The 19,146-nt window shown below is 47.2% G+C and overlaps 1 protein-coding gene across 1 annotated transcript; it reads left to right on the forward strand.

Moving 5' to 3' along the window:
- Window positions 1-212: 212 nt before the first annotated feature.
- LOC130389178 (NEDD4-binding protein 1-like) lies at window positions 213-13,165 on the forward strand. The gene is given in 15 exon segments (XM_056598853.1): window positions 213-459; window positions 462-754; window positions 1,955-2,182; window positions 2,508-2,684; window positions 2,820-3,227; window positions 3,230-3,371; window positions 3,532-3,863; window positions 4,097-4,646; window positions 5,713-5,874; window positions 8,552-8,717; window positions 8,970-9,100; window positions 9,219-9,315; window positions 9,659-9,766; window positions 10,392-10,484; window positions 10,575-13,165. Coding segments are annotated over 15 exon segments (3,306 nt in total). The 5' UTR covers window positions 213-443; the 3' UTR covers window positions 10,978-13,165.
- The last annotated feature ends 5,981 nt before the right edge of the window (window positions 13,166-19,146 follow it).

A 19,146-nucleotide genomic window follows, 5' to 3' on the forward strand; every position in this document is an offset into this window, starting at 1 on the left:
TTGTTTGAAGAAAAAGGTTTTAGAAAAAACTAATTATAATTCTTAAATATAAAGTATTACTATTGTACTAGTTACATTTTGCACAATTCTATTTGAATAAGAGAACATAATTATGTCATATCATAATGCCATATCGCTGCCATATTATTGCAACATGTTTTTCAAGTAGCTATAACAAGCGTTCGTAAATAATGATTAAAAAAATAACATGTGTCGTCTTTTGATGGCGTCATCACGGGGATTTTCCGGATACGTCGCACGGGGCTTCTCCATAACCGCGTTAGCTTAAATCCTCAAATATAAAAACCGTGGCTTTATTAACAAACCAACCTCAAAGGAGTACAGGGTAAGATAAACGAAGAGGACAGCTTTCTCACATGGCGACGAATGGACAAAATAACAAAGCGTCGGTGTGAACAGCGACAAGATTATTTGAAAACAGAATGTCAACAACGCGGCCCCTCTCGGTATGAAACGAGTCACCGAGCTAAACTGTTCCGATCAGCCGACGAGCAGGCTCTCTGCAGCGGGCAGCCACCGAAAACAGGAACCCCCCACTGTCGACGAGTTTACAGTCCTGGAAGACAAACAAGAGGAGCTAAAATGTGCCAAACCCCGAGTCGAACAAGTTTTCAAGGTAGCTTTCACTATTATAGGTCTTCTGGACTGCACTGGACAATCGCATGGCAGCAAGATATCACGTCAGATTTGGTTGCAACTTAAAGGAAACAGAGACGACGTGTCAAAGGCTAAAGTAAGTGAAATACATAAATGCGTGTGTGTCGTTCGATGTTGTAATTTAGCCTGGAACTGTTCGTATTGAGACGGCCAATACCCAGTCATCAAATCATGTGTGTTTGTGCGTGCATTTCTCATTTATAGTTCATGTTGTCAATTAACTTGTCTACTGAACGTCATAGACATGACAGCCATTATTAATGGAGACGCCATCCGGCTTTTGATGGTTCTCTCCAATGAATGTGCATAGTAACTACTTATCTATTATTCCGTCAATTGACAACCTGATTACCTTGTTATGGGTCCTTGAGTGTGCAAGCAAATTGGGGTCTATGGGGGTGATTCACATGTTGCAATCGGCTATAAAGTAGATTCTTGGCCAGTAACTCTGTCCCAGTTTAATAAAGTTCAACTTTTTCACCTTTGACTTGTTCGTTACACAGTAACAACCCTAGTGGCCTGAGAGCTTCCTATACTGTTGCAAAATACATAATACATGTATTTTAAAACCTACATTTAAAACACCGTCATGTGACACTTTTGCCTCCACTCCTCAGCACCAATGCAAGGAGAGTAATGGTGGCAATATAAATGAGGAATATGTTTGAAAGTACTCTGGATCAAACTTTATAGCTTAATTGGTTGGACAAATCCCATGATGCACACAATGCATCATGCAATCTTTTCTTAGTGATACTCCACCATTATGGGATGCCTTCAGAGAGTTGTAGTAAAGTTAAATCTTAAATAAACCTACCCTAACCATGACTAATCAGAACTGTTTATTGTCATGTCTCACAAACAAACATGTCTCTCTAGCTCTCGTGAGACATCATTGACTTGATTGTAAGTAGTAAAGTTGACACATCATGCCACACTGGTGTCACACATGAGAGAATGTGAGAAAAATGTATATTTTTAACTCCAAAGATACCCTTAGTTAATTTTAGTATCTTCAACATGGCTCTTAATGCTCCCTTTATTCAACAGAAAATCTGCCAATACTTTGACAAACCTAAACCTCCATACAAATAAGATATAACAAATAAATAAACTTCTGGACAGAACACAAATGAAGTATTCCTATTTCAGGATGAGTGGTATGAATGGTACAGAGGGGCACTATCGGTTTAAATAAAACCTGGTTCTTGGTCCTAAGTTGGTATGATTGGAAGGCACCAGTGAACTAGCTAACGCTTCCCTCTGCCCGGCGCAGGAGTATGTGAGGGGCTTGTGTGACCCAGAGCTGCAGGAGATAGAGCGATATCCGGTGGACATGCACTGCATCTTCGCCGGTGCCCGAGGACTCTTTCTAGACAGGCTGCTGCGGGACACCAGCGCGGAGGTCCTGGTGCCCGAACCAGGCCGCTTGCGACTTCTGGGTCGCGCTGAGCCCGTGGTGATGGCCCAGAGCAGAGTTCAACAGTTTGTGGCGCTGTTTCAGGTGGGCAGAATGCTTAAGCTCACTGTCTGTTTATAGCCAAAGAATGAGATCTCTGTTCCTGCTTTGATGAAAAATGAAAAGAATAAGGGACTATGTATCCTTGAGCCCATTGCTACATTCTTCTTAGCGATTTCTATCAGCATTCCATTTTAATCGAAGCCAATTTCATTTCTGGCAGTCGCATAAGCATGATTCAATTCAGTAAGAAGCTCTCAGGATATCCACTGTTTGTCAAGATCCGTTGAACACAATCAACTGCACCCTAAATCAGATTTTGAAAAAGCAAACTTACTCAAAACATGCCATTTTCCTGCCCGGTGTCCAGGAAAAGCGAAGCCTGCCTGGCGAGAGGGAGCCAGCCGTGAAACGGGCATTCAAGTCCTTCGTTGAAGAGAGGGATGACAAATACACCATGGAGCTGCTTCTGCTGCCCAGCGCCCTGAAGGAGGAGCTGCTGGGTCTGGCCCAGAGCCCCTCCAGCACACTGCCTGGCTCTTCCTTGGTCGGTGTCATATTAGATCTACATGGACAGTGTCGTTGGGTTGTGTCTACATTTCCACAACCCTATTTACATGGTGCTTAAAGTAATACTCTTGGGCTCATGTCTTCCTTTGCTTTTTCTCCGGCCCGTACCCAGGCTTCAGCCAGCGAGGGCCCGGCTGCCAGCCTGGCCGAGGCAGAGCAGGACCGCTCCCAGAGCAGCACGCCTGTGACGGAGCTCTCCAACCGCATCCTGGACACCAGCTTTGAGGAGAAGGGAGCCGGGGCCGGGCCCTCGTCAGGCGAGGATGGTAAAGCAGGGGGCGGGATAAGCCTTGGATCCGAGGCAGCGCACCTGAACGGCGTCCGGCCCTCCCACAAGCGGCGCTCCTCGGAGAGCGAGACCCGCGACACGAAGAGACAGTACTCCCTGGAGCGCTGCGAGGAGTCGCTGGAGAGGGAGAGGGAGCGGGAAATGGAGCAAGAGAGGCGGGACAGGGAGAGGGCGCGGGACTGGAGGGAGAGAGAGAGCCGCCTGACCGACAGCTGCAGGTCCAAAACCCCGCCGCCTCGTTCTCGTCCCCGCTCTGCCCGTTGTCCTCGTCCAAAGCCAACACCATCGCGGGCCCCCTCCTTCTGGACTGCAGCGACAGCGCGCTGGACGGAGAGACCGTCAGCCCTGAAACCAACCTCCGCTGCCTCGTCAATTCTTCAGGTGTTTATTGGATTGTAATGTCATGCTCAGAATCTAAAGACAAAGGTTTCTTGTTATTGTATAGAGTAGGAAAAGTTGAGGCCAAAATTATAAGTACGAGTTTGCAGATTTTGTGATTGGTCTCGGGGCTGCGTCACTGAATGATTCTGGTTTCCTTCTAGAACCATGGGCTACCAGCAGGAAGTGGTGGAGCGCGTTGTTAAGGAGACCGGGCAGACGGAAGATACCTTCCTTGTGCTAGAGAGAATCGTTGAGGAGACCAAGCGCTTTGAACAAGAAGGACACGGAGGCGAGCAGGGAGCACAACGGTTCTCCTCCTCAGTAGCTTCATCCACTGTGTCCCGTGCCAAAGTCAAGGAGTGCGTTCCCAGCAAACTGTCGGCCGACACCACTGGCAAATTCCCTGGGAGCATTAAGCCTGCCCGCAGCAATGGTCTCGGCCATCGGAGGCACTGTAGCAGCGGCGGAGAAACCAAAACTCAGCAGGTACCCCAAAACCCATCCTGCTATACCCCACCCTGAAGCTTATGGACAGATACATGGCACAGATAAAGTCCCCCAAAAATGTAAACAAAATGTGCTTTCCTAGCTGCGCATGGTCAGACATGTCTTTCTTATGCGTCTCTAATGTCACCGGTAGACGTATTTAAAGGTCAAACGTCTTCCTCTGGCAAAATGAGACGATAACAAGACTAATGGAGGAACCGCTTGAATTTCAGGCCACCACGATCAGGAGGAGCTCTACGGGGCAGGGGGGCGCCGGGAGCTGTGACGTCATCACCATCGACGACGACGACGACGACGGGGACCCCGTCGCCACGGACACCACAACGCCAGGGAGAGGCGCTTCCCGGCTCACCGCCATGGAACACCTGGACTCGCAGTCGGGGTCGAGAACGGACTACCTGGCGAGAGGAGCGGGGGGAAGCACGGCCAGGGACCACCTGACCCGGGCCGGCGGGACTCAGACCCTGGGCGGCCAGGTCAAGGTGGAGACGGTGACCGCCCTGCGTAGCGTCCCTCAGCGGCTGACCGGCCCCCACGCCACCCCCTCCGCCACCCCCTCCTCCACCGCTCCCACCTCCTCAAATGTAGGTGTTCCAAGAGGGAGTTCCGAGCGGCCGCTTCCTCTTCCGATGGCTGCTTCCCGACAACATCCCTTTTTTTTCTTCTGCTTTTCTTCACTTGAGTTGTATTCTCGGACTAGCTGGTGCTCTAGGCATCAAAGCATTAAGCCAGATTGTATTAAGCCTCAAGCATTTGACCTTTGAGGCCACAAGTGCATGGAAATGTAAAACGAATGAACTTTTGAGTGAGAGAATAATTATAATGACGGCAATAATTTGACCTGTACATACAAAGAAAACAATACACAACGTTGCAGAAATGGCCAAAATGAAAGCCCTGATATTTTTCAGGGCTTTCATTGCTCAGGTGTTCTTTTTGAATACCCATGTCCATATTGACTCAATGGTTCTAAACGTTGAGCTCTCTGCTTCCATGCTTGCTTTGGCTCTGGTTTATCTGCAAGAGGAGGAGTGCTGCATCAGACACAACAAGCGCTTCTTTAGGGCTGGGTAATGCCAGGTACCTTTTCAATTCAGTTTGATTCTTTAGGCCTTGATTCGATTCGATTTCGATTCGATATTGATCCAATCGATTCGATATCGATTCAATAATGCGTGCAGATGACAAAAATACTCAAATATTATTTAGAATTAACCATTTCAAACTGAATTAACCTCTTCATTGTGCTTTAACTAGCAAAAGGGAATGCACCATTGTATAGTACTTTTCCTGGGATAAACTTGCAGCATAAAAGTAATAATCATAACATGGACAAATGTAAAAGGGCATGTCAATTTAGGCATACTCACTTCTAGATTACAATGTATGCTTCTTTATTATTTTTATTTTTTTAATGGAAATAATCAATATAAAAAATGTCTGAATCGAGAACAATAAATTGAATCTATATTTTTACCCAGCCCTAGCTTTCTTCATAGGACGGTCATGGCTGCGGTTTTGGTGCAGCTCCTGTTTGACTTCAGTATGTTGGCTGTTCAATAACGAGTTGGTAGTTACTGAGTCGATCTTTGGCAGGTCATGGAAACACATTATTTTGTTCACAGGTTAGTTGGTTTCTGCCAATCACATGACAGTATGACACACATTCCTTTACCTTGTGCAATGGTTTCTGTGTTATCTGTGTTATCACGGAATGATAACACAGAGGGCCACATTGTTCCCTCAGGCCTGCCTCATGTTTAACACACAGAGGAATGCCTCGTCACATGATTTAACCGGCTCTTATCGTCTTTTGTCATTCCTTCAGACGGCCAATCGCCAAGTGCCGGCACGCTGCGTGTGTTGTACCTGACCGTCGGACATGCGGGTTCCCATGCAGCAGGGTGCAGCCCCGCCACCGCGCTGTCCTGCGAGCCATGCCAGATCGTCCGTTCGGTTCTGTCCCGCTCCACCAGTCCCGGCGGACGCCGTACACCCTTTCGGGCTGCCCCAATGAGCCAGCCGGGCCGAGCTCCCGCACATCATCATTGACGGGGGAAGCAACGGGCCATGGCTGAGGTCACTCGCCCACACACACCCACAAATAACAAGCAAAGCACGCACATCACATCCAAACAGGCCCCTATCAGGTTTGTATTTATATTTAAACACTAGTCGATGAGTTAAAATGTGGCATTCCTTTGTTTGTGCACAATCCAAATAAGCCTAAAACCCTAATTAGTTGTTGCCACATCATCGTTGGAGAAAAAATGAGCCTGGTCGAGCACCATCCTGATACTGGCAAGGGTTCCCTCATTTTTCCTGCCTACTCTGCAGATCAGTCTTGCCTCGGATCCTGTTGAAAATAAACAAAGTGCAGCAATCAAAAAAGTTTTTAAGTAGACTGAATCATGTCTTATGTAAGGCATGAACAGATACCTGCACAGCAGGATTATCTCAGAGAAGAAAATATTGTTTTTTTACTTCCATACTGATGGAAGTGGAAGTAAGACAAATATTGTCGAGGCCTCTCCCATATTTGGAAATCAATTGCTGCCCTGCAAGGCCAGACTGATATTAATGACAAACCTGAATATTTAGACAGTCTCACAAGGTGGGTCCAACATTTTTACTGTCATTGACTGTACCGTCGGATTTGGTGGATCAGTATCGAAGTGCACACTTTCGCATCATCTTTCACCCATGCCTTTGTGCGTCAACGACTGACAGCTTTCTAACATTTAGACAGGGCTATCTTATTCACTGTGGATTTTCAATTTACAAATATTTTGTCTAAACCCTTCAAATGAGTCAGAACTTGTCCAACTAATATAATGACTTAATTTGTAGAAATCCAGTGAATCCCACTGTCCGGAAGCATTGTCAATTAATTAGCTTTTTCAATTTCTGCTTAATCTTGTATCCTGTTACTTCTTATCTTCACAACCTCTTTTCAACCGCCTCCTCCTCTCGCTTTGAATAATGAATACCTAACTCTATTGGGGAGATTTTTCAAAGAAAGATGCTGTTTCAATTAAATGCATGAAACTGTAATTTCCCCGAGGGAAAATTCTCTGAAGCAAGCAGATTAAGGGACTAACAAAAACGGGACAGATAAGACACAAGAGACGAAGAGTGAGTGTTCGATTTCAGTTTATTTGTAAGCTGTTAGTATACACTCTGCGTCTGTGCATTTTCAATTGTAGTAGTAACTCTTGAAGTTGGAAATCAAGGCTGCTTGACAGGTTGCATCAGAGGGTCTAATAGATGGTTTATTACAGGATTTATTACAGGATTTAATACAGGCTGTCAATCCCTCTTCTCACCGAAACCAAAGGTTTGGCGCGAAGATTATACTAAAGAATATCTGAATCACAAAAGAAGAGATGCAGTGATAGTGGCATATGGCCAGGGCTATGACCCAGACGGCCTGGCACCGACCATTTGATTCGTCCTTGTAGGAACATAAACAAATTGAGGTTTGTTGGAATTAACACCTCGTATCAGTTGGAGAGTCACTGGCCCGTCCCCACATTAAGAGATGTGAACACAGAGTGACGCCAACATTCTACAGTGGCAACCCCCACATGGTGGCAGAGACAGTACAGTTCATAGCCGAGAAAAATATAGGGGCTAAAATACTGTCTACATATTGTAGCCCCTGGCCAGAGGTCAATGGCTTGATGCATGGCCAATGCTGCCCATGTCTAAAAGTTTAGCAAAGACGGTTACATTTATTTATTAAGATTATCAAATCCTCTTTGTACCTTTTTTGTTTTCTCAAAATGAAGCCATTGCTCTTTCACCCCTCGGGTTAGACAAAGATATCTTTCACTACACTTCCTTCCACCACCTCAAAGGCTTCTTCTTCCTCTCCATCTCCGTTGCAGCGCTGCAATGCACAGGCTTATCAGTAGTTTTAAACCTTGGGTAAATATGGACTCTTGGTCCTAGTGTCATCTCTTCCTGTTTCTGATTTCTGCGGTACATGCACTTGGGGACTTCCCTGACGTTGCGTAGCAGCTTCAACACAAGCTCAAACTTTGTATGTTTGCGTGTGCTCGCCTCCATGCAAATCTTGCGCTGCATCACTCTCGCTGCACAAGGTTGAGCACTCTTCACAAGCCCACATTCTATGATCCATTGTCCTGGATCCTGGGTACTGGGTCTAGTTGAATGACTAGAGGTGAGACTGTGAGTCTAAGCAATCAGCAACATTTAGTAATTCCCTTCATTAAAAGTGTTGCACTTCATTAACCGAGTGACCCGAACTCGGAGGCAGGTTTCACACAATACTTTTGTAGTTATCACAATTAGGACAATCCTTATAGAATATGGGGGAAATTGGGGCTCCATTGACCTCACTGAAACTAGGCGTAACGATGTTCAATGTACCTCCATGAAAACCCCCATCCATGTACGCACGGGGGAATTTGGGTTAAAAATAATCCCATAGGCAGGTGATCTTGTATCATCCCTCATCATCAACCTGCTGTATTGCCGGCTTTGTCGTCCGTCGTTGTTGTTGTCGTTTTGGGTTACCCTGGAAACCGCTTGGCGTGCCATTTATCGACTGACGTGCATTGTTTGGGTATTTGCATGTCTCGCCTCTGGGATCTGGGTCACCTCGTGGCCCTCTCTCTATCACGTCACAGGGTGATACCAACCCTTTAAGGAACAGGATGCTGATGTGCGTGCACACGTGCTGCTACCAGGGTTTTTTTGTCTGTGTTCTTTTTTTAACGAGCTTGAACGAAACTCCGAAAGCCACAATTACAATTGTCCTCTTAACATGCTCATTTTATCTTGGGAATCATCGCTCAGCGTTTATACGTATGCTTTAGAATTGCTTTATGTTATCAACCAACATGCTTCCCATGTTTGTTTATATTATGATACAATTTATGTTATGATAAAATTCTGACCTGAAAATAATCTGCTAGATTATTTGATGCTCAAATGAACATCAAACTTCCACAGAGACTTTTATTTACCTTTATGAACCGATCAGAAAAGCCTGACTGTAGCCAACCTGTGGGTGCACTCCCATTGTCAACCATCGTCTTATGTCTCTGTCCCTCTCAGACACGGGCTCCGTCGCTTCTTCTCGTGTCGAGGTATCGCGCTGGCTGTGGAGGCCTTCTGGCGTCGGGGCCACCGGGAGATCACCGTCTTTGTCCCCCAGTGGCGGCAGAAAAGGGACCGGCTTACCATAGGTACAGTACAGTATAGTATGTGCGTGCTGAGCTGGGGCTGGGTGCTGTGCGAGGGAGCATGTGGTGATGCACGCGTGCATAGATGCTAAGCGTGGCCTGTCCTTTTTTTGTGCTCTAGAGCAACACTTTCTGAATCAGCTGGAGAACCTGAGGCTGCTCTCCTTCACCCCGTCCAGGGAGGTCTGTGGTCGGAGGATAGCCTCCCATGACGACAGGTGCGTTATCCCCATCCATGCATTCACTCTCTCCAGCTGTTCCCCTCCCTGCAGCTGTTCCCCTCCCTCCAGAATGTGGTGTTAGGGGCCACTAGGAGCAAGCTCCCGGCTAGCAGATGGATGAGGTCAGCGATAGGAGAGATTAAATATGGGTCTGGATGGTTGACGTGAGCATTGAAATTTGCCTGGTTGACGTATGGTGACTCGTTCCTCATTCCAAATTACTGATCAATTTCGCTTCAAATTGTTTTAAGCAGTAAGCGAAACTCAAATAATGATGCTGCTCGGCTGGAAATAGGTAAGGAGCCTGTCACTTAATGACCCCAACCTATTCAATCAACAGGTTCCTGCTCCACTTGGCCGAGAAAACGGAGGGGGTAATCGTAACCAACGACAACCTGAGGGACTTTGTCGACACGTCGGTGGCCTGGCTTCACATCATCAAGGAGAGGTTTGTGACACGTTCGGTCATGACTTTTAGGGAGCACTGTTTAGTGCCATTGCTGATCTAGATTGTTTTTTCTTACTTATTCACAACTGCATATCTGTGACTGTTGTCAAAGATATGTGCTTGTTGATGCACACGGGTACATCTTCCTAATGCTAATGTCAAGCGAGTTTTGGGATGAGGTTGTGGCGCCCTCTAGGGGTATTTCCACACATTCCAGAAACGAATGCATGACTATTAGGCCACTGCCCTACAGTAGGCTTAACGTTTCACCCATTCGCCACACATACGCTGACATGTTGTACATTGCTTATTCATTGCTCAATTCTGGTGTAGTTTACGGTTCTTTTACGGTTCAGATTCTTGTTTTCTGGCTGCTGGTCATGTCTAGTGGTAAGAGCTCTGTTGAGCATCCTCTTGAGCTCACAGTTACATTATCAGCGCAATGGAAAGGTCCACCAGTGAAGGGATTGTTCAATGCAACACTGAGAAAACCCTGGAAAAAGATGGCCGGAAATGTACTTGCTGGACCAGGAATTGTCCATTGCTTGCTGCCACCCTAGTAGGAGAATAGCCTAGGCTTTTGGACAAGACGCAATAAACTTATTTTGGTTGTTGCCCCCCCCAGGCTGCTTCCCTTCACCTTTGTGGAGGACCACTTCATGATACCAGACGACCCTCTTGGGAGGCATGGTCCACACCTGGAGCTGTTCCTGCGCAAGTAAGTTCCAACAACAAGGACATAATCGATCCGTTGAAATGGCTTCCAAGGAGGGGGACCAAACCTCTCCACTCCCCGTCTGTTTGTTAGGCGGAGCACCTTTACTCCTCCACCAAGGAGACGAGCAGACGCCCAGACCCCAAACCAACAGCAACACCCCCAACAGCAGCCAGCCTACGGCCAGGACCCGCAGAACTCCTCCGCTTCGCCATGGCCCCAGCCGGCCCACGGCAGACCCCAGCCCACCTGGCCTCAAAAGGGACCCCCGGAGTGGCACCCACCACCCCACCGCTCGCCTTCCCCTTCCACCTCCCGGGCGCCGACGCTGACGGCGCCACCGCCGCCTCCGCAGCGCTCGCAGGCGGAGACCCTGGAGCTGAAGGCCAAGCTGTACGACATCTTCCCCGAGCAGAAGCAGCGCATCGACCGGATCCTAAGTGACAACCCCTACATGAGGGACCTGAACGCCCTGTCTGGCCTGCTGCTGGGATAGATGGAAACACGCGCCCACAGCAACACGGCACTGTTGGGGTATAGCGACAACATGCTCATTATACGCTTATGGCCACACCAACCGAAATGTGTTTTCATACCTTTTCACAGGTTCCGCTCGGGGGAGGAAGAGAGAGAGAGAGAGAAACACAGATTATTTTTTTCCTATTTAAATTAAAGAGTTTGATCACCAAACGAGCTGCTATTGAGAAAGTTATTTGTTGGACTTGCTTCTCCCCCTCCACCCCTCCTAAACATTCAGTAATCTTATTTGATGAAGCTCAACAACACTTGCATCGACTGAGCTAAATCATTAGCCCTTTGCACAAATTGCACCTTTCTAAAGACCAGGGCTGTGATCTTGAAACCGCAGGATTTTGCTGACATGTGGGACCAGAAGTAATAATTGATTTTGGTCGAAGACAGCACAATGGTCCTGAAAAGACAAACCTGGCATCCATTACAGAGGCCGGTTCCTTATGTCCCAAGTTCAAGACTTCCCTGAGACCCTATGGACAGTTGTCATGCATCTCACAAAAGAGTATTTATGAATTGGTTCTTTTTCTACAAATGGCTTCTAAATAATTATGTTGAGCGTTCCTACCCTTGTTTCATTTGTTGAAGAATGTGAGGTAAAGTCTGCATTTGCTTCCAGGGATTTTGGTTTTAGAATTGAAATTCAGGGGATACTGATTTTGAATAATTAATTGCTGTGAGATTTATTGTCAGGTTTAGCCTTTCTTTGGGTTAACTTGTCAGCTACAGATTTAGAGTTGAAATTCGATTCCAAAAGGATTTATGCTGCCATTAAACCAGTTCCTATCATCATCCTTGCTCTGGCGGATACATATTTCTATACAATCCAATGCCTTTCTTTGCTGTTTTGAATGGTTTTCTGTAATTATTTGATTGCCTTGATTTCAGTTTAAAATAGAAATTGTTTGAGCATATACAGATAAGCTCAACTTTGGCCAAGAGATTTGAAATCCTTTTCTTTACCTTGAAATTGTCTTTATTGGCGGGGTTTTCTGTGTCTGCAAAAAATCAAAGAAATCTTTAATTTTTTCATGTAGCAATTCGATTCATCCTAGGTCTAGTAATACCTGTTATGACTATTGCTAAACCCCAGTGCAGGGCATCTCCATGCCCTTGGATTACAGTTTGGTTTAAAGTAAAGCCTTGTCTTTACGCAATCTCTCCATTGCTCCATCTGTTCTAAGGTGGCTCAACACAGGGTGTATGTTCCTTTTTACTCATTTATAGAATAATGGGGTGGAAAGTTACAAGATGGTTATGGAATCTAAAACTTAATTGAAATAACGAGTACAATTATTGGGTTTAAGTATTTCCCTTAAACTTGGTTTGTTTTGATCTTCAACTCCAATAGAGAATGTTTTCTGCACTGCCCCCCCCCCCCCACCCGGAGCTATTGCTAATATGCACTGAATTTGGTTAATCTACTTAACGGACATCAGGAAGTTGATGTACTCATTTGTCTGTTCTACTTCATTTTTCATGTACATTGTTGATTTTCTAAAATCTTTATTTGTTATGGCCAAACTGCACAAATGTTTTTCTGTATCTGTTTATTGAAATACAGCATATTGTGACTATCGTTCTTTTTGCCATTTCTCGGAACAAGCAAGCTTCTTATAGGTCCGACTACAAGTCACTGGATTATTTTCAGTTTGGTGTCAAGCATCTGCTGCTACACATGACCATCCACTAGGGAGCGATGTGCACCAACTATCAATGTTTCACCTGCGCCTTTCAACAGATCATCCTCGTATAGTATTATTGTATCCAGCTTTTAGTTATCGAGCAGCATGTCCGATAGTGTCAACAGAAAGGGCATGTTGTACCAGACCAGAGTTATCCCTAAATTCGTTTTGTGGTCTAAATGAAGAACAAGTTATCCAAATACTGACCCACAGATATTGTTAAAATTGTGCAGAGGAATACTGTCTGGCCATGTGTAGTATAATTAGTTCATCCATCAAACCGTATTCAGTGAATACCCATATTGCAGTCTTTACGTGGGGAGATATTTAGGGACTGCTGTTCTAATGATGCCCTTTTATCCCTCTCTGGTTATTTGTCTGCCTGGCTTCTGGGGTAAAGCTTATATGGTTTATGAGCCAGGCTGCCTGAAAGTCATTTATAATATGGACGCCAAGATTTAAAGTCGTATGAGGCACTGATATCTTCATTTTATTTTTTGCAGGAAATAGACCACAAATGGAGACAATTGATTAAAGAACATCTTGCGCTTCGTTGTTTGTTCGTTTCAAACAGGCAGAATCATCTTTAAAGGTAATATATTATACCACCACCAGGTGTGTGTGTGTGTGTGTGTGTGTGTGATTAGCCGTTGCACGCCGTTCTAAAAATCAGCCTCTTCTGACGTCACAAGTGGGCGTGTCCACCTCTATGTATGACAGATGAGCAACGTTTGCTACAGTCCGCTGGTAAGGCTGGTACATTGATCTATCCAGCACACATCTCACAGCTGGTGGTATATATTTTAAGCACTCTGGTCACCTTTAGGCACGTTGATCTGACTCGCACAAGTAGTGGACTAGTCTTTCTAAAGACATTCAATGATTTTCTATTTGACTTCTTTCTTTGACATTCAGAGTCTAGCATGTAAACGTGATTATATTGGGCCACGATGATGACCTTTTTCTTCTCAATTAGCCAATGCTGATCGGCAGCAGTAGAACTTAGACTTATAGTATTGTTACTGTTAATGAAGGCCCCATGTTTGTCATTATTAAGACTATAATGTTGCTGTTTATCTTAAACTTAACTAGTTATATTGATGCCAAGTTTTAAGCTAATTGTGATTTTACATACACAGGTCAAGTAAAGGTCCTTCTCCTGGAACCGTCACCTTATCGTGGTGGAGAGGTTTGCGTGTCCCTGTGAACCTGAGAGCTGTGTTGTCTGGAGCCTTGTGCTCCTGGTAGGGTCTCTCATGGCAGAGTGGTCTCAGGTGAGGGGCCAGACTAAGAATGGTTCAAAAAACTCCAATGAATAACGGAAGAAGAGGAGATGTGACCCGGCCCGGAAGAAGCCCGGGGCCCCCGTCTGGAGCCAGGCCCAGACGGAGGGCTCGTTGGCGAGCGCCTGGTGGCCGGGTTTGCCACGGAGCCCGGTCGGGCACAGCCCGAACAAACTACGTGGCACCCCCCCTCTCTTCATCCCATGGGCCCACCACCTGTGGGAAGACCCGTTGGGGTCGGGTGCGCAGCCACATGGGTGGCAGCGAAGGTCAGGGGTCTCGACGGACCAGACCCGGGCGGCAGAAGCTGGCTCTGGGGACGTGGAACGTCACCCTCGCTGTGGGGAAAGGAACCGGAGCTTGTGAGGGAGGTGGAGCGCTATCAGTTAGATCTGGTGGGGCTTACCTCCACGCACAGTCTCAGCTCTGGTACCGTACTCCTGGATAAGGGTTGGACTCTATTCTTCTCCGGAGTTGCCGAGGGCGTGAGGCGCCGGGTGGGTGTGGGGATACTCATAAATCCCCGGCTGAGCGCCGCGGTGTTGGAGTTTACCCCGGTAGACGAGAGGGTCGCCTCCCTGCGCCTAAGGGTTGTAGGGGGGAAAACTCTGACTGTTGTTTGTGCGTATGCACCAAACAGCAGCTCAGATTACTCGGCCTTCTTGGAGACCCTGAATGGAGTCCTGTATGGGGCTCCAGTAGGGGACTCCGTAGTTCTGCTGGGAGACTTCAACGCCCACGTGGGCAACGATGGAGACACCTGGAGAGGCGTGGTGGGGAGGAACGGCCTCCCTGATCTAAACCCGAGCGGTCGTTTGTTATTGGACTTCTGTGCTAGTCATGGATTATCCATAACAAACACCATGTTCGAACATAAGGGTGCTCATAAGTGTACCTGGTACCAGAGTACCCTAGGCCGAAGATCGATGATCGATTTCGTGATCGTGTCATCTGATCTGAGGCCGCATGTTTTGGACACTCGGGTAAAGAGAGGGGCGGAACTGTCAACCGACCACCATCTGGTTGTGAGTTGGATCAGGGAATGGGGGAAATTTCCGGATAGACCTGGTAAGCCCAAACGAGTAGTGCGGGTGAACTGGGAACGTCTGGAGGAGGCCCCCGTCCTAGGTATCTTCAACTCACACCTCCGGCGGAGCTTTTCTGGCATTCCTGTGGAGGTTGGGGGCAACCTGGAGGACTCCTGACTCGGTTGCAGGGTACCGACAGGCTCGAAGGGCTGCAGCGGCTGCCGTGTCGGAGGCTAAGCAGCGGGTGTGGGAGAAGTTCGGAGAGGCCATGGAGAAGGACTTTCGGTCGACACCAAAGTGTTTCTGGAAGACTATCCGGCACCTCAGGAGGGGGAAACGGGGAACCATCCAAGCTGTGTACAGTAAGGATGGGACTCTGTTGACCTCAACTGAGGAGGTCGTCGGATGTTGGAAGGAACACTTTGAGGAACTCCTGAATCCGCAAAACACGCCGTCTATGTTGGAGGCAGAACTCGAGGTTGATGGTGTTTCGTCGTCAGTTTCCCTGGTGGAGGTCACTGAGGTAGTCAAACATCTCCGCAGTGGCAAAGCCCCAGGGATTGATGAGATCCAGCCAGAAATGCTAAAGGCTCTTGGTGTTGAGGGGCTGTCATGGTTGACACGCCTATTCAACATCGCGTGGGAGTCGGGTACAGTGCCAAAGGAGTGGCAAACCGGGGTGGTGGTTCCCCTGTTCAAAAAGGGGGACCAGAGAGTGTGTGCCAATTACCGGGGTATCACACTTCTCAGCCTCCCTGGTAAAGTCTACTCCAAGGTGCTGAAGAGGAGGGTTCGGCCGATCGTCGAACCTCAGATTGAAGAGGAACAATGCGGTTTTCGCCCCGGACGTGGAACTACGGACCAGCTCTTCACTCTCGCAAGGATCCTGGAGGGGGCCTGGGAGTATGCCCATCCGGTCTACATGTGTTTTGTGGATCTGGAGAAGGCGTATGACCGGGTCCCCCGGGAGAAACTGTGGGAGGTGCTGCGGGAGTATGGGGTAAGGGGGTCTATCCTCAGGGCCATCCAATCTTTGTACTCCCAAAGCGAGAGCTGTGTTCGTGTTCTGTTTGTCAGTTTCGTTCTCAGTGGGTGCTGGTCTCCGCCAGGGCTGCGCCTTGTCACCAATCCTGTTTGTGATATACATGGACAGGATATCGAGGCGTAGTCGTGGTGGGGAGGGGTTACAGTTCGGTGGTCTGAGGATCTCGTCACTGCTTTTTGCAGATGATGTGGTCCTCATTGGATCATCGGCCTGTGACCTTCAGCACTCACTGGATCGACTGGCGGCCGAGTGTGAAGCGGCTGGGATGAGGATCAGCACCGCTAAATCTGAGGCCATGACTCTTAGCAGGAAACCGGTGGATTGCTTACTCCGGGTAGGAAATGAGTCCTTAGCCCAAGTGAAGGAGTTCAAGTACCTCGGGGTCTTGTTCGCGAGTGAGGGTACTATGGAGCGTGAGATTGGCCGGAGAATCTGAGCAGGGGGGGCGGTATTGCGTTCGCTTTACCGCACCGTTGTAACGAAAAGAGAGCTGAGCCGCAAGGCAAAGCTCTCGATCTACCGGTCGATCTTCGTTCCTATCCTCACCTATGGTCATGAGGGCTGGGTGATGACCGAAAGGACGAGATCGCGGGTACAAGCGGCCGAGATGAGTTTTCTCAGAAGGGTGGCTGGCGTCTCCCTTAGGGATAGGGTGAGAAGCTCAGCCATCCGTGAGGAACTCGGATTAGAGCCGCTGCTCCTTTACTTAGAAAGGAGTCAGCTGAGGTGGTTTCGGGCATCTGGTAAGGATGCCCACTGGGCGCCTTCCTTGGGAGGTGTTTCAGGCACGTCCAGTGGGGAGGAGACCTCGGGGAAGACCCAGGACTAGGTGGAGAGATTATATCTCAACACTGGCCTGGGAACGCCTCGGGATCCCCCTGTCAGAGCTGGTCAATGTGGCCCGGGAAAGGGAAGTCTGGGGCCCCCTGCTTGAGCTGCTCCCCCCGCGACCCGACCCCGGATAAGCGGATGAGGATGAGGATGAGGTCAAGTAAAGCTGTACTTCCTATAAGCAGCATGGCAGCAACGAGTGGACTTTTTTTCTTTCAGTCTTGGTTCTCTCAAGTAATTAGTTAGTTAAGCCTACATAAGTCTTATGAGTTGGACTCAAACGTAAATCTAGCTTTTTACTTATTTTGTTGTGCGTCCGATAAAATATACATGTGCTTTTCCATTATGAGTCTGATCATTCACGCCACACAGAAGAGATTGAGCAAATGAGGACAGTCCGAAAATAAATTATGATCTACGATGCTCATGATCATCCCACTGCTTATCAAAGATGTGCTTCTGAAAGGGTTAGGCAGGGAAGGCTAAGTTGTTAAGAAAAGGTTAAACAACCATTCTCCTGAGAAAAGATGTGCAATCATCAAACGTGTGCCCTTGCACAAATCATACATGTTGAGTTGATCGACTATATAAAGTAGAAATGCATTTGATAACAAAATATTTATTCTTAGCAGTACAACATATTGCTGTATTCTCAAGTGATATCTTCAAGTTCATGAGGTTTCACAATTTGGGTGGCTTTTTCCATTTGTATGCCTCCTTGTTCTTAGCATCAAACGTTCATCTGGCAAAGGACGAGACCGACCTCTTAAACCAACTTTACTTGAAAGAAACCTCTGGATTCAATGGTAAGGAGCCCCCCTGGGGTCACACATGCAGTCACAGACTGCATGTGTGACCCCTAACCTAACCCTAACCCTAACCCTAACCCTAACCCTAACCCTAACACAGATGATTCAACCCCATATTAACAAGAGGGGATAACATAATTAGCTAAGCCGGTTGCTCTCCACTTGCCTTGTTCCTAGAATTTGGATATGGACCAACCACACTGTCTCTATGAGAGCCAGATATACCTGTCTCATGATGTTCCTGCTAATCCAGGCTATTTTAGTTTGACTCAAGTTTTCACACCGTTAAAGTAAGTAGGAAGAGTCGAAGTCTTCAGCAAAGGCCAATCAGGTTGGTGTAGATTGAACTGCATGGTGGACATTTGGTGTTTAAATAATATTTTTTAATCATTGGGTCCAGATACATTTTCATTCAAAATAAACGTTAGCATTTTTATAACAATTATATTTGGTGATAAATTGTACCTTTTCCCGGGGATACAAACAGTTTTCGCCAATGAAACCAAGCTCATAACATACCGTAATAATGCAAGTGCAAGGGTGTTCATCATGTGTTACCTCATTCAGGGAGGGAGTGCCTTAGCTTTTTTTTTTTTTTTTTTTAAGATTGCCCCTTTAAGTTATTTAACTAGTTGTTTAAAATAGGAAAGCTGCTGCCCGGAATCCTTCCTTCCCTAAAATTGAAGTAAAAAAAAAACACCAATCAACATTAGCTCCAGAAGCGTTAGCAGCAACAGCATCTCAGGATCCAGGGAACGACCTACTGGGTACGCAGGCCGTGTCTGACTTGTGGCCACTTCCAGTGTGACCAAACTAAACTGTGGGCTTGGGGAGCCTCGGTAAGGGATTACAATGGGCCGCACCAGGAGCTTGTGAAGGGGTTAAGACAAGCGGGTGCTGCTGCTGCTGCTGCTGCAGTGAGCCTGTGCATGGATAAAAAAGACCCTGCTGTGCCCACACTATGCATCTTATTGCATATTACAGGATAGGCAAAGTCTCCTAACTGGCTGATTCTACACCAGTGTCCACTCAAACATTTATAATGTGTTTGTTGGTAGTCCATTTTGGCTACATACATCCTAGCAAATAAGAATGCACCAATTTACCATGGGCATACATTTCTTGATTTTGAGAGTGCGTAAGCTAGCGTATGAGAGAGTTCATGTGTATACCTTTCCAGTGCCTCTCATCGTGCAATATGCATGCCTGCATATGTCCGTATGTGAGTTTGCGTGTGCTTGCAAGTGCTTGTGTGCATGCTAGTGGGTGGATGTGCTTGTGTGTGTGTCTGCGCGTGCACACACACACACACACACACACACACACACACACACACACACACACACACACACACACACGAACACACACACACACACACACGAACACACACACACACACACACACACACACACACACACACACACACACACACACACACAAACACAACCATATG

Source organism: Gadus chalcogrammus, chromosome 9, assembly GCF_026213295.1.
Source record: "Gadus chalcogrammus isolate NIFS_2021 chromosome 9, NIFS_Gcha_1.0, whole genome shotgun sequence".
Taxonomy (NCBI): domain Eukaryota; kingdom Metazoa; phylum Chordata; class Actinopteri; order Gadiformes; family Gadidae; genus Gadus; species Gadus chalcogrammus.